The sequence below is a fragment of the Ceratotherium simum genome, chromosome 8 (assembly GCF_057802395.1).
Source record: "Ceratotherium simum simum isolate JZ-2026a chromosome 8, ASM5780239v1, whole genome shotgun sequence".
Taxonomy (NCBI): Eukaryota; Metazoa; Chordata; class Mammalia; order Perissodactyla; family Rhinocerotidae; genus Ceratotherium; species Ceratotherium simum.
In genome coordinates, this window is record NC_141907.1 from 84,723,014 (window position 1) to 84,738,519 (window position 15,506).

Below are 15,506 nucleotides of genomic sequence, written 5' to 3' on the forward strand. Positions count from 1 at the left end.
TCTACATTTATATATCTATTGCCAGCACCCTGAGATCAGAGTGTGGGAGGAAGACTGGGAAATTTCACCATTTAGAATGCACAATTTAACTTGTTCTCCCTGTGTTCAGTCCAGTGTGTAACTCCTGCCACCCGCTGTGCCTCATGTCCAATGGTCAGAACTACTTCTGTTGAATTTCTCCAAAGAATAAATCTTCCACCCTGGATGATTGCCTCATTTCATTGGAGAAGGAATTTGGGCTATGTCTGCGTTAGACTTTCAACCAATCCTCATGTTAAATAAGAGAATTGAGATGGTTTTCCTCCTCATTCATGTATTTATTAATTACATAAACATTTATTGTGTACCAAATGATAAAGCCTTTCTGGGTATTAATTATGTAAATTCCCTACAAGACAATGGTACCATTTGTCATATACACACATAAGGACACACAGGAACTCTAAAGAATCTTAGAAATCTTGAGTTTCTAATAAATTTTAAAGGCTATTTATCTCACCTACTCATCCCAAGCCTGATATCCCTCAACATTTATAAGGTATTTTTCTAATTCAATTATACAATCTAATTTATTCTCATACCATTTGTATTATATGCAGACAGGAACCAGTGTAATAATGTCAGTTTTTGTTTTTGTTTTTTTTCATTTAAGTATATGAAAGCAGGTATGGTTATTTCCCCCCAGATCCCAAATCAGTAGCTAAAACTGAACTCTAAATGAGGTCACCAAAGTCCCTTTCCATTATTTCTCCCTTTGCTCTTTCACTGGAATATGCTTGTTGGTCTCTTCCTTCTATGCTATTGATTCTTGATCATTCTGTTCTCACGTTTGGAAAACACTGCCTCATCCCCTAATTCTTTCTTGATGTTCTTTGCATTTCACAGGGTAAAAGTCTTTCATTACATCTTTTTGGTATTTTTTTCCCCAGCTCACGCAGATCTATTAAATAGAATTGCCACCATTTCCCAGAAAGCCATCCATTCAATTAGAAGAACATTAATTTGCTCCAATTCTTGCCAGAGCGCAGAGTGGTAGTAGAATGTTGTCACATCCAGGATGTGTTAATGTAGCCAAAAGAGAAGGCTGTGGAGTAGGGCCTGGAAGAAGAATGCAGAATACAGAATCCCAGCTTACTATTTCAGAAACTCAAGAAAGTACTGGCAAGGAGACTAGGCAAATAAACCAGAGAGATATGGGAAAATCACGTGGGCTTTTGTGAGATAGTAGAAAATATATATATTGGTGTCTACCCCGGGTTCCTGGCACAGAGCTCCTGAAACTCATGTAATTTCCTGGGTGACAAGAGTGTCTTTTGTTCTACTGAGGCGACTCTGGGGGAGGTCCTGGATGGCTCCCAGATAGGGGCTGGTCACTGGAAAGACCAAGCCATGATTAGAAGCTTGGAATTTTCAGCCTCGCCCCCCATTCTCTTGAGAAGGGAGAAGGGCTGAAAATGGAGTTAATGATCCATCATGCCTACATAAGGAAGCCTCACAAAGTCTCAGCAGTAGGGGATTCCAGGAGCTTCCAGGTTGGCAAACACATCCACACCAGGACGATGACACATCCCAATTCCACAGGGACAGAAGCTCCTGCACTTGGGACCCTTTCAGACCTCACCCTATGTATCTCTTCATCTGGCTGTTCATCTGCATCCTTTATCATATCCTTTAATAAACTGGTAAATGTGTTTCCCTGAGTTCTGTGGCTGCTCTAGCAAACTAATCAAACCTAAAGAAGGGGTGGGGGGGAATCTTCGATTTGTAGCCAAATTGGACACAACTTGTGGGTACCTGGGAATCTACTTCTGCAGTTGGCATCTGGAGTGGAGTGGAAGCAGTTTGTGGGACTGAGCCCTTAACCTGTCAGATCTGACACTGTCTCCAGGTAAATAGTGTCAGAACTGAACTAAATTGAGTTATATTGCACAACACCCAGCTGATGTTGTAAAATTGCTTCGTGGGGGAAAAACCCCACACATTTGGTGACCAAAAGTGTCTGAAGGGAAGTGTCGTGAGTGTGGCTGTAGTGTGAAACTAAAAGAGACACATAGGACAGAAAGACACAGGAGGAAAACCGGGTTTTCCCGATACAGCTTTGCAGAAAATATTCAGATTCGGCTGGTATCACCTAAGCAAATAACTTCACATATTTGACATTCAATTTCCTCACTGTAAGTTGAGGATAAAAATGAAGTAGACTTCAAGGATTGTTGTAATCTTTAAGTGAGATAAAATTAGCTATTACCCAGCACAATACTTGGTATTGATAATAGATAATAGATAGACAATAATAGACAATAGATAATAATTAAAAGCAATTCTACTTTGTCTTTCCTCAGTTTCTGGGCAAATGATGACTTTGATAAACTCACTTTAAATTATAGAAAAGGTGTGTGCTTCCTGAATTCTTGTGGAGTCAGAAGTTAAGGAAGCTATCAGAGATGGAGTGAGGGGGAGGGCAGTGAAGGAATACTCTGTCCTCTAAAGGAACAAATTGTCTTAGCCTACTCCTTATAATAATTATTATAAGGGAACTTTTATGATAACTTCTAATGTGTGCTACAATCCTGCGTGGTTGGCAATAATACCTTCATTTTAGAGATGAGGAAACTGATGCTCAGTGAGTTTCAATGTTTTGTCCATGATAATAAAGCCAGGAAGAGGAAGATGTGAGATGTGGACCCAGATCAATGTGGCTCCCATGCCTGTACACATGGCACCACAAATTTCCTTTACTGATATATTTATTTCTGGTTTATTCATTAATGTTTATTTCCTCCTTCTAACCAATAAGATCCATGAAGGAAAAGAATAACCTCATCTGGTTTTGCCCATTATTGTATCTTTGGTGCCAAGCTCAGTGCTGAATTCATAGTAGAAACTATGAATATTTGATGACTATTAATTGAATGAATACAAGGATGAATAAATGATAAAAGTAACAAGAACCACATCAATGTGGCTAGAATAGGAGACTCCATTAACACTTTGGAAGATGGTCAAAAGAATATATTCATCTACTAATTTCTAAATTTCTCCTGTTTTAAACCATCCTATATTCAAAGCACTACTAATTGGAAGACGGGAGCCCTTAACAGAATGGGACAAAATTCTAGACTGTTCACACATAGCTAAGCATTCTAACTGCTTTCATACATCCTAACATATCAGAGAGAAGCTCTATTTCCGCCCCCACCACCATCCCTTGCCCCCAGAAATGTAACTTATAACTGCAAAACTGAACCCACAGTTCATTTTACCGAAAGAGCTGTTTCTGATATTTTATTCCATTCTTGTTATACTAAACCTAATTTTATGTTAACAACTCGTAAAGAATAACTCATTTTTCTTAAATGAAAAGTTTTAAAGTCTGCCTGCCTCCTTTCAGATATCATATTTTCTCCACCTTATTCTCCCTACAATATTGGAAAGAATCAGGTTCATTAAGCTTCAAGAATATAGAGGAATTAACATAGATTTACAGTTCTCCTTAGTGACAAAATTCTTGATTTACGACAAATCAAGGAAATAAATGAGCACTTTGCATAGTGTAGACCGATTGGTAGTAAAACTATATCCATAAATCAGGCAAAGAGATGACTGCCTATTGGGGAAAATTTTGCAGCATCAATTGACAATTTCCCATTTTCTCCTCACACAATTAGTAGAACCAGAGTCCATGTGGTTGATTTGGGATGGAATATAGTTTCCCTTTCAATTTTCAATTGCTACTGAGTTGCCCTTGGCATTTTGCAGTGCAACAAAGTTGTATGTGACCTTTTTGAGAGGTACTCAGCTACTGGGACCCCAAAATGTCAAGTACAACTCAGTTCCTCTCAGAAATTTTCCACTTACAATTCACTTGCACTTGAAACTGATCACATGCAATGCAACTGAAAGGCAAACAGAGAAAATAAACCTTGTAGAATCTCTTAAGAAAATTAATCCACAGCATTGTAAATGTGACAGAGTGGAATGGTATCTGTCCTCATTAGTGAAGAAATATCATCAAATGGATTCAAGCAGGCCTTAGGTCAAGTGCCACTCTCTGGCTGGGTGACCTTGCCCAACCATTTTGCTTCAGGACTTAGTATATCTGTCACAGGTGCTCTCAGGACAGAGGGACATATTTATCATTCCATTTGTAAGCCAAATGTCTCTGTCTTCCCCATGATTCTCCACCTCTCCCCTTTCCCTGATAGGGTGCTGGTGCAGCTCTGCCAAGGAGCAGTCATTCAGACCTGTGCTCACACTGTCCGGGGCGGGGGGGGGTGGGGGGTGGTAAAGCCTGCATAGGTAACCCATGTGTTTTGATTTGCTCTTTCTGTCCTCACAGCAGAACATCACAGAGACATTGAATGAAACCTAAGAAGGGCTTTGCAAACCATCTTTTAGGGCATTGGCATAATAATGATGAACTTTCCCAGCCTCATCTTCCAGAAATTCGATTCCGTTATATTAGTGAAGGAGGAAAGAGGCAGTAATCAACTATGGTGTGAATTGACATTAAAGGAATTGTATTACGTGTGAAAATAAATGCAAATATTATAAAGTGCTTAGATTTTCATTCAACAGCAGAATGAAGTCTGGTCTTTTTCCCCTTAACTTGTGATGCTCCTAGAGTCTCTATTAAATATGCCCTAAAGAAGCTCAATTGGCCTAGAGTATTAGTTCTTAACTGGTGGTGATTTGCCTCCCAGGAGACATTTAGCAATGTTTAGAGCCATTTTTGATTGTCACGACTGGGACAATACTGTTGGCATCTAGTGGGTAGAGGCCAGGGATGCTGTGAAAATCCTAGAATACACGGGACAGGCCCTACCACAAAGAATTATCCACTCCAAAGTGTCAATAGGGTCGAGATTGAGAAACCATGACATAGGCTGTTTCCATTGTTAGGCAGAGTAAGCAAGAATATTTAGAGAATGCTCATTTGAAGATGAAATCATAGATGTATCAAACAGCCATCCACACAAATTGTCATTTTGCTCACTTTAGATTTCCTGAATTCACAATATTTTTCACTAGTGCTTTTGATGTGTACACCTTTTTACTCTAAACATGTAGCCATTAGAGAAAAATAAGATGCTCCATGGGGTTGGCACACTGAGCAGAGCCTCCTCAGAGGGACCGGCAGCATGGCGGAGTGAAATTCATGAAGATTGTGAAGCCAGATGAAACTGAGTTTGAATTATGACTTAGCCACTTAAAAGTTGTGTAACTCTGTGCAAGTTACATAGCCTTGCTTCATTTGTTTAATTAAAAAAAGAGGAATGATAATACCTACTTGAAAGAGTTTTCATGAGAACTGAAGCTACATATTGTATAGTAGCCAGCATAGAGTAGGATGCAGAAATGGTAGTCACCGTGATGAAAGGTCTTCTGTAGATACAGAGGGGAGACAGGACCTGCCAAATCTCCCCAGTTAGTATGCCTTTTGCTTCTTCTTTTGGGTCTCATATGCCAATACTTCATCTTGCATGACTTTTCCAAATTATTTATTAACTATCAGTATTGAACATTGCATAGAACAAGTGGGCAGAGCCCTGTCCTTTTAAAATTTTCAATCTGCATTCATATAGTTTGAGTCTTATTAGCAGAACTAGTATTCAATGTTTGTTCAAAGTGATCATGACCAGATCCTACTGGTTACTTCTTAGGATAGCAACATTTCCTGACATAGCAGAAAAAACAAGGCCAGAGAAGTTACTTTTGGTAATCACTGAGCATGAACCAAAAGGAGAACTCATCATAGTTTCTAGATTGCAGTGACTTCCCAACATGCCAAACCACTTCTCTTCAAAACAGAAGGAAAATTACTAGGGATGTTACTAGAGTAATGTCTAATCTTACATCATTTCGTTATTAAATACAAATGGTCGGAAAGTAAACTGAAGCAATGAGCCAGAATGAAATCATATGGGAGGAGATGAACCCGCAGTCCCATGCTGTGCAAGCCATAGGTGTTCACTACATGTTGCCTGCCAGGCAACAAGAGGAAGAAGGCCCAGCCTGCCCAGGGGTGGAGTGGAGATTTTACAAATAAGCTCATTACAGTGGCCTCAAGCTCTAATTACACAGAATTCCCCAAACCAACTGCTCTCTCTCTGAATGTCCCAACTTCCTAGATAAGAAACATTTCTAGAATAGAAATATGCTTATTTGCATCAAAGGAATAAAAATGCAAATAAAAAGTTTGTATTCTACTCTAGTAAAAATTAAGTTCCTTAGAAGAAGAAAAAATAATTCATAGTGAGCTTTCCTGGTTTGGGAGAGGATTTTTATGGGAACGTTTCTATCAGACTTAAAATTTCCATTACAAATTGGAAAGAAAACTAATGTGTGCTCCTTAGGAAATCAAAGCATTCATTGATATTGCCATTGAATTAGACTTTCCATGCCATTTTCCTTCATGCAGATATGTGCTTTCCAGCTCTCCATCCCTACCAATCTCAAGATCAGTCATAAACACGTCAGTGACCTCAGGTGTGCTGCTGACCGTTTGCAGCTTCCTCCCAGAGAAAAGAACGCCACAACTCCTGATCACATATGTCTGCCAAGCAGTAGACTCCTTTCAGGTGAAAGGCCTTCTATGTGGCCTTCTATGAAGGCCACGCCACGCCTAGTGTGCCTATTCAAATGTAGTGACCTATGTTTGATAAATTTGTTCAGATTAACCCCCGTAACTATTGCTAGCAGAATGAAGTGGTGGTTTCATTCTGACTGCAGTGCTCAAACTGTCCTGGTCCGTTTGCAAAGTGGCTGCATCTGTCCTCTGAGCTTCAGTTTGGTTAGTCAGGGTGACTCCTTACAGGTGACTCCTTACATTCTGCTCCCTGTCTTTCCTGGCTAGACAAAGGGGTTGTTTACACTGCTTACTTTTACCTCATTCCACCTTTTTGTGACTAGCTTTCACAGGGCGCACGTTGGGAACGAGGTAGGGAGAGTAAGGCTCCAGAGGTTGCACTATAACCCTTGCCCTTCCTGATTGTTTTGTCTCTATCCTCTCTCATCAGTAGGCAACAATGACACATTTGACCTTTGCTTAAATTAATACATTCCAATGGAGGATAGTATGGAAACTGTGACTGGGTTTCTTGTTTACGTTTGTATCCTCAGGACCTAGCACAGTGCTTGGCTACGTAGTTAGCAACCTAATGAAAGTTTGTTTAGCAAATAATAAACCCACTGCTGCCACCTGTACAGCATCATTCCCTGAGAATCCAGAGCACGACACAGATCTGTATATTTTATTTTGTGCTACATCTCTAGTTTCAAGAACGATCATCAGTGGTAAATATATAGCTCTAAACAACATTTCATTTTACACTTCTATTACTCATGGAACATTAAGGAGTTTGTCGTTTATAATTCACATCTTTATGAATGCATTTGGCCATTGCACAGACTTTCCATTACCTTAGACACTTATAAAATAACTCTAAATAAGCTTTATCAGATTTTCTCAGACGGGCAGCTCAGGAAGAGTCCCTTTGCCTGAAATAGGCCAAAAATGAGGTTGACATGAAGAATGTTCTTGCAGAAGCAACTTGGAAAAACAAATAGTGCAAGTGAATTCGTTACGTTTCACCTCCTCCTCCTCTGCTCTTCTGATAGTTCTGCTTTGCTTAATGTTTTGAATATTTAATACTATGCTAATTTTTTCCATTCAATGTCATTTCTATTCTAGAGGAAATTTTACAAGAGTCGTTCTACCAATATTTAAAATAAATGGGGATGGTGTTTGGAACATTTGCATTGTTTGAGATTATTTTGAACCTCAAAAGTTGTTTTTCTTTCTCTGTGGACTGTTTTTAATGGCTAAAGGTAGTGACAACTACTAATAATACATTCATTTTTCTTCCTTCTCCAATTCCAATTTTAGGTAGGAAGAAAAAAATAAGATTTCACTGGGGCAGAGGGTCATCAAAGTTGACATATGTCATAATTGCCTCGATAGCATTGTTTGAACATTGATGCAGTAAAATATGGTCAAAAATAGTATCCTCCAAGAATTCAAACACATAGGGAAAGGATAGTCTCCATATATATTATAAAACATTAACTTTGGTTTATGATTTAACTTTCTAGTTTTTTATTAATCTAGGCCTCCAGTAAAAATAATCTCTTCCTCAAAACACAGCACCTATTTACATTCATACTCACTTAAGAATTTATCCAGGCACCATTTCGCCTGGGATGACTTGGGAAAAAAATTGGTAGCATCGTAGAATGTCAAAGCTGAGTGAGACACTAGAGATCATCTCATCTAAGCCCTCATTTTATTGGCAAGAAAATAAAGGCCAGGAGGATAAAGCCATTTTCCCATGTCACACATGTTGTTCATGTTAAGACAAAACTCTACCCCTTCTACTGTGCCAAGTGGATTAGCATTCTGGTGTATAGGTTTTTTTTCCATTACTATATGTTTAAACAGACTCTCCTTTTACTCACAACAAATCTTGTTGTACAAAAATACGTACTTTTATATATAAATCTGAATGACCCATAACCCAATGCTCAGTTCTCACTATAACATGGATTCTATATTTATCTCTTATAAAGGTTGTGTGGGTGAACATGGTAAATATAAAGTATACAAAGCTTTTTAGAACAAAGGTTTTGCTAGTGGAAGCAATTTAAAATGTTTCAGCTAATATTTACTGTAAAACGAAAGATTAACAAATTCTGGGGTTCTATGTCTATCTATGCTTTTCCTAAGGCTAATAGAGTACGTGTCCTTGGTATGCGTGTCAGGGCTCATTTTGATGGGCTAGCTCACTGTTCAGGAAACAAGTTAATATAGGTCCTTTCCCAAGGTGACCTCAGATTCAGAACACCTCCTAACTTTCACAGCAATGAGAAAATAGTGTCTTTGGCAATATGCTGATTGCTACTGGGTTTTTGTAAGGAAATGAGGCTTCTCTGTGGGTGGGAAGGGAACAGCTGTAGTGGGTGCAGCTGGAGGTGAGTTAGGGGGGAATTTGGGGGGCGGTTATACAGGTAGAGAGGACCTTGTACTGTGGAGCATGACTCAGTGCACATCCTGCCTTTAAAAAGTTCTGTTATCAGCACTTTCATAATCATCCTACTCAGAGCATCCTCCTCTCCCACCTGCATCCTCCACCCCCTCCCAGGCTGTTCCCACTCTAAGCCCTGGTGAAATCTCAACAATAAATAAATATGCTACTATAACTTCTTTTTTTTTTTTTTTATAAATTTTTTTTATTTATTTTTTCCCCCCAAAGCCCCAGTAGATAGTTGTATGTCATAGTTGCACATTCTTCCAGCTGCTGCACGCGGGACGCGGTCCCAGCATGGCCGGAGAAGTGGTGCGTCGGTGCAAACCCAGGATCCGAACCCGAGCCGCCAGCAGCGGAGCACACGCACTCAACCGCTAAGCCATGGGGCCGGCCCCTACTATAACTTCTTAATCTAGTAAACAAGAGTGTTTACTTGTTTAGCATTTACTGTATTTCACGGAGTCTGGGCATTTGGGCGTTTGTCGTCAACAGAATGTATTGCAATAAAATATAGGATGTAAAGTGATTTTTAACAAAATGCTAAAAAGCTGGAAAAATATAATTCCATTTCTAAGTACTCTGTAGCTTCAAAATTCAGCAGAACTCTTAAAACTTACCACTTAATGTACTTTTTATTTGGAGAATGTATTTTCTGAATTTATCTTTGGATTCAGATTATTTCTCATATTAATGATACCAGACTACAGCTTTTTTCTCTTAGACAGTCTCAGTTATTATCTTGACAATATTGGCAAAAAGCAGAGTGTCTGCATGTCATTAAAATTTCAAAAGTGTTTCATTTTTTCAAGACTGTTAAAATTGGCCAATGAAAAAATTCAAGCATCACTTGTAAAAATTCTTCTAATATCCTAAAATATATTCACACACTATATATCCATCAGTATATTTTATTTTAGACAAAATGTAAGCCACAAACCCAGAACTTGCCAGTTAAATTATATTTAGCATGTTTTCCAAATATTAACTTGAAGCAGAAAATTGATTTTCAACCAGAAATGTTATTTCATGTATATAATTTTTCTTAAACACAACATACTTTGAAAATCTATTTGCTTCTCCTGTTTGAAAGAGGACAGTAGAGCAGAGTGCCCTTTCTCTTGACAACAGCTGACAAATTATATAGGCTTAATAAATAATTATTGATTTGATATGATTTAGAGAACCTTTTTTTTTTTTGCTGAGGAAAATTCACCCTGAGCTAATATCTGTGGCCAGTGTTCCTCTATTTTGTATGTGGGTCACTGCCACAGCATGGCTGATGAGTGGTGTAGGTCCACAACTGGGATCCAAACCCGCGAACCCCAGGCCACCAAAGTGGAGCACACCGAACTTAACCACTAGGTCATGGGGCCGGCCCCTTAGGGAACCTTTTTAAATTCAAAAAATATCATCTGGATTAATCATAGATATGACCTTGAAATTAGATTGGTTTAAAGAATATTACAACCAAAGACAGAGATCCAGCATCACTGCTGGGATGCATCTCCAGTTGGAGTGGCCAAGCCCCATCCCACAGAAACGCTGTCACCTCCACGGGCCTCAGCTCAATTATCCCAGGAAATCCTGGTGAGCTGCTAAGAAGAGACACAAGCGTGTTGGAAATGCTGTCAGGCTCTTTTCAATCCCCTCCCTCTATCTCCTTCTTTATCTTTAAAAGGAAATAGTTATGGAGGAGAAGAGGCAGCAGTGCTGTGAAGAACCAAGCAATAGACTGAAGTCAAGGCACATCTCCACTAACAACAGTCTGGGGTCGTCGCAAAACAGGTTACCTCTTTCACAAGTTAGTTACTTCCACCTCCCTCATCTACAAACATAAGAGGCTGGACAGATCCCCAAGGCCTCTTCCCGTTCCCAAACCCTGTAATTCAGACTGCCCATAAACAATAAATGGAACTCTGGGATGTTCAATTTCTAAAGTCAAGTTGTAAAGGGTATAGACTTTTTCATTAACAAATGCCAGAAGCTGTGCGGAGCTTTGTGGGTGCTCAATAAATATTAAACAATCAATTTTATCTTTCATCTGCAAAATGGGGTGAGTAATGCTGACTTGTCTCACAGCATTTTGTGTGAGAAGTAATAAATGAGAAGAAAGCACTTTTCAGATAATGACGTAATTCGAATAAGCTGCTTTAATAGGTCTGCGGTCTAGCTAGATGATGCAGGAATAAAGTGTCTTTTTTATTATTACGTATGTGCAATACAGCAGTCTTTTCATCTGTTTGAGAAGAAACAGTCATTATCCTTGCTTATCACCAAAAAGTCAGCCTGAGTCATTTCTGTGCAAATGGAATTTTTCGTGTGATTTTAACATTTATCACTTTTAACAAAATGCAGCTTTTATCTTTACCTGATATGAAAGTGGAATCATATATTGATTTAAATAGTTTAATGAGGCATTCCATTGGCATTATACTATTCTGCCCAAAGAAAATGCTTTTTGAAATGACTGATAAGCTGCACAAACGAGAAAATTGTAAATTTAATAGTCCTCCTACACAAAAATAATACAATTCAGGAATTGTTACTAAGGAAAATGGTGTATTGCATTCCAGTTTCCTGGAGATTTCCACACTATGTTCTTTTTTTATGTTTATGTTCAATAAATGATATATGCTATATTTTTTACAGTGTTTCAACAAAAGGCAGCCAGAAGACAATCTGATGGTGACAAGTTCTATGGTCCTAAGAGACAAGGTACTGACATGAACTTCAGTTTATTTAATAATCTCTAAGTAAGATTTAAAGAAGTCTAATGAATGCTGAATAAAGTCTCCTGGGATAGAAGTAAATAATTGTGTACTTGATTAATTTGACTCTTAAGTTAGTGTCTTACTCAAATATAATTTTGCTGTAATAAGATTATGTAAGAAAATTATTTTAATTAACAAAGGCAAGAAATGGGCTCATGAGAATATTTGTGGTGATGTTGATGCCATTATCAGGGCTGTAGGACAATGAGGTAAGACACATTCTCCAGCATGCAGCAGAGACCAGGCTTTTGTAAACCTTTAGAGAGAAGCCTCTGGAAATTAACTTGATGGGAGGGGCAGGTGATTGATTCCCCAGTGAAGGGGGCCTGGGCTTTCTGTGCTCCATTGAACTCCAATCAAAGACTGGACCCTGTTCTCACTATTCTCTTGCCTTCAGCACTTGATCCAACATTTCTGAACAATTATCTGTCATGCAGAGAAGAGCTGAAAACTGTGGCGACAGGGACATCTCACACAGGAGGAGTATTTTCCTTTTGCTCTACAAGGAGGCAGCTGCCTCCACTTTTGCCTGACACACTTAGTTCCTATTGAAAAGAGAAACTCTAGCAGGTTATTTATTATGAATTTTTTTCCTGATAATAAGGCCTTGGTTAAAGTTCAAAACTGAAAAATGTAAAGGTGGCAGAGGTGGGGGGTCACACTGGCTGGCCCTGATAATCAATGAGCATGTACAGATGCTTTTAACCTCAACGCAGCATTGAAATAGCTTCAGTCCAAAATAATATTACCTTGAAATTGTTACCAGTAAATTATTGAAACAGACGTTAAAATAAAAGCAGGAAATTATTTCACAGCAGCCAGTAAACACTCCCACAGTCGGTCTCCTCTTGTGCCCTTCTGGAGATGGATGGGTACTGATTGCACCAACTTCTAACCCCCGCTGAGCTATTAAATACAGAGCCTCAGTGGACCTGCTCAGAAAATGCCATGGATCGTCCTCCAAACAAAGGTGTGTCCTTGAATGATGATCTTTGCCCATCACCTCAAGTGGCACTTCCCACGGCAGCGAGCTTGTACTTAGATCATTCTTCCAATTAAGTACACCAATTTGAATGCCCGTCTCCCATGAATCACTTGGATATACTGCTTATAAATTTACATGCAAAAAACTCTCTTTATTTGATAATTTTTCATTTTTGGTGATTTCATATTTTGGGGGGAAGGATATATCTTTTTAAGTCTACTATTACCCTCCCACTGTGCCTTTAGCTCTCTCAGGAAATAAATGCAGAACTCCATATGAGATCATTGTACAATTAGGATCAAACAGTTACTGGAGAATTAAACAAAGTAGAAAAGATTATTCCTATCTCAACTCCCCCACATACCTCACAGAGCTTTGGAAAGAATAAAGAGAAGGAATGCTTTGAGCATTTGGGGAAAAAATTTCCCTGAAACATTTTTTATAAATTATTGTTATATTTTAATTAAACTCTGTTAGAATTAAGGGGAAAATGTGAAGAAGGCCACAGGAGGTGAAGGAAGGTGACAAGTAGCAAGTGTGGTGAAGAGGTCCTTGGAATTCTTGACCTTGGTGATTATCCTTCTGAGTGTCCCACAGAGAGTAATACCAGGAAAGGTTGCTAGTATCCGTGAAGACAGATGATCATTCTACCATAGCTATAGAAATAGTCCCTTCTGTGCCCAGGAAAAATGGGAAGGGGGGATGGCGGAAGAAAACAAGGACCTAATTATAAAATATTCTATTGGATTGATGTCTGTCCATGTCCTGTTACCTAATTTGCTTCATCAAAGTCAATGATCACTAGATGTTTAAAACTCTTTGTGGGCTCGGACACTGAAAATTTTGATCAAATTGTGTATGAATTTTTTTCTCTCTAGATACTTAAAGCCAACTTATTGGTGATGTTTTTGATCAGTCACCTTAGAGCCATTTCCCTAGGTCCCTTTAACCCTGGACATCAGTAATTCAGCAGGATGGAAAAGAATATTGTTCTATTTGCAAGGACCAAAGGAACATTAAATCTTATGAAATGTTAAAAAACCTCCTGGGTGACTATGTAATCTGCAGGGAAATCAGAATCTATCATGAGGAAAAAAACATAATTAAGAATAATTGGGAAGATTTTGAAATAAAAGAATTAAGTACCTACAAGGGCTTACTCCATCCAACCATTCTTCTCTAAACTTTTTCAGATATTTGTGATCATCCAGTCCATGGGACATACTAGGCAATCAAAACTGCTTATTCCTGAATTAACGTATGCTATTCAAATATCCTGGAATTTCATGGTGTAATAGGAAAAGCAGTACATACTTCACCAATGATAATCTCTTTATTTGGTAGAGAAAAAAAAGGACCTTTTAGGAAATGTTTGTCAGAGTCAAGATTTTCTGGGCCGGCCCCGTGGCTTAGCGGTTAAGTGCGCGCACTCCACTGCTGGCGGCCCGGGTTCGGACCCCGGGCGCGCACCAACGCACCGCTTCTCCGGCCATGCTGAGGCTGCGTCCCACATACAGCAACTAGAAGGATGTGCAACTATGACATACAACTATCTACTGGGGCTTTGGGGGGAAAAATAAATAAATAAATAAATAAATAAATAAATAAATAAAATTATAAAAAAAGATTTTGTAAAAGGACTAGACACATTCTCTAAAGAAGGTTAAAGAAATTATTTAATCCTTCCACTATAGGCTGGAAGGAAAAGGGATTATGAGCGCCAACTCTTTTCCCACTGAAAGCATAAGCGTTTCAGACGCCCTACCTTCAAGGCTGCCAAGGGGTTGCCAGGAAGTTACGTTATTGCTAAGTGGAGAAGTTTTCCTGAGGAACAGAAAAATAATTAATTGGCACCATTTCCATGGAAACTCAACAGATTTCTTCAACTCAATTTTCACATCTTGAAAAATATAAGGAAAATACTGAGGACTTTGGATCACAAATAAAAGTTTCCATCAAAATATAGTTTTAAAATCGATTTTCCCAAGTTAGTTTTGAATTCAGAAAATGCTGAAGTGCTGTCATAGAATGCGGTGCTGCTGCACCTTCACTCCCTTCCCAAAGGCGAGCCTCATGGGGTAGGCACAAGTCTGTCCTTCAATGCTGCAAGCCAGAGGACAGAGTTCTGTCAGTGGGTTTGCAGTTAATCTGAGTCACATTAACCAAGCTCACAGAGGACTGATTTATAACTCCCAATTCCAATCAATTAAATCCATATGAGGGCAAGATTCCTTCTTGGTGACTAGAATGCTTGCATTCATTAGGCTTCTGCCAGATAATAAAGTTTCTATAAAAAATAATTAGTGGGGCCGGCCCGTGGCTTAGCGGTTAAGTGCACCCACTCTGCTACTGGCGGCCGGGGTTCGGATGCCGGGCGCGCACCAACACTGCTTCTCCGGCCATGCTGAGGCCGCGTCCCACATACAGCAACTAGAAGGATGTGCAACTATGACATACAACTATCTACTGGGGCTTTGGGGGAAAAAAAAACGGAGTATTGGCAATAGATGTTAGCTCAGAGCCAGTCTTCTTCAGCAAAAAGAGGAGGATTAGCATGAATGTTAGCTCAGGGCTGATCTTCCTCACAAAAAAAATAAATAAAATAATTATTAGTAATGATAAAACTACTAGGTGAACAGGATCAAGTCAAAGGGCAATGGAGGAATGTAAGGGCTGCTTCTTCAAGGACATGAAACTATCTCGTTAATTTTCCCTGCCTCCTCA

General features: G+C 39.1%; 1 protein-coding gene across 5 annotated transcripts in view; it reads left to right on the top strand.

Moving 5' to 3' along the window:
• The window catches only part of BANK1 (B cell scaffold protein with ankyrin repeats 1), a 313,509-nt gene that overhangs the window by 271,363 nt on the left and 26,640 nt on the right, over positions 1 to 15,506 (top strand). For all 5 annotated transcript variants that reach the window (XM_087434645.1, XM_087434643.1, XM_087434644.1 and 2 more), the window contains exon 11: positions 11,676 to 11,741. In XM_087434645.1, coding sequence (XP_087290771.1) covers positions 11,676 to 11,741 — 66 coding nt within the window. The remainder of the gene's footprint in view (positions 1 to 11,675; positions 11,742 to 15,506) is intronic.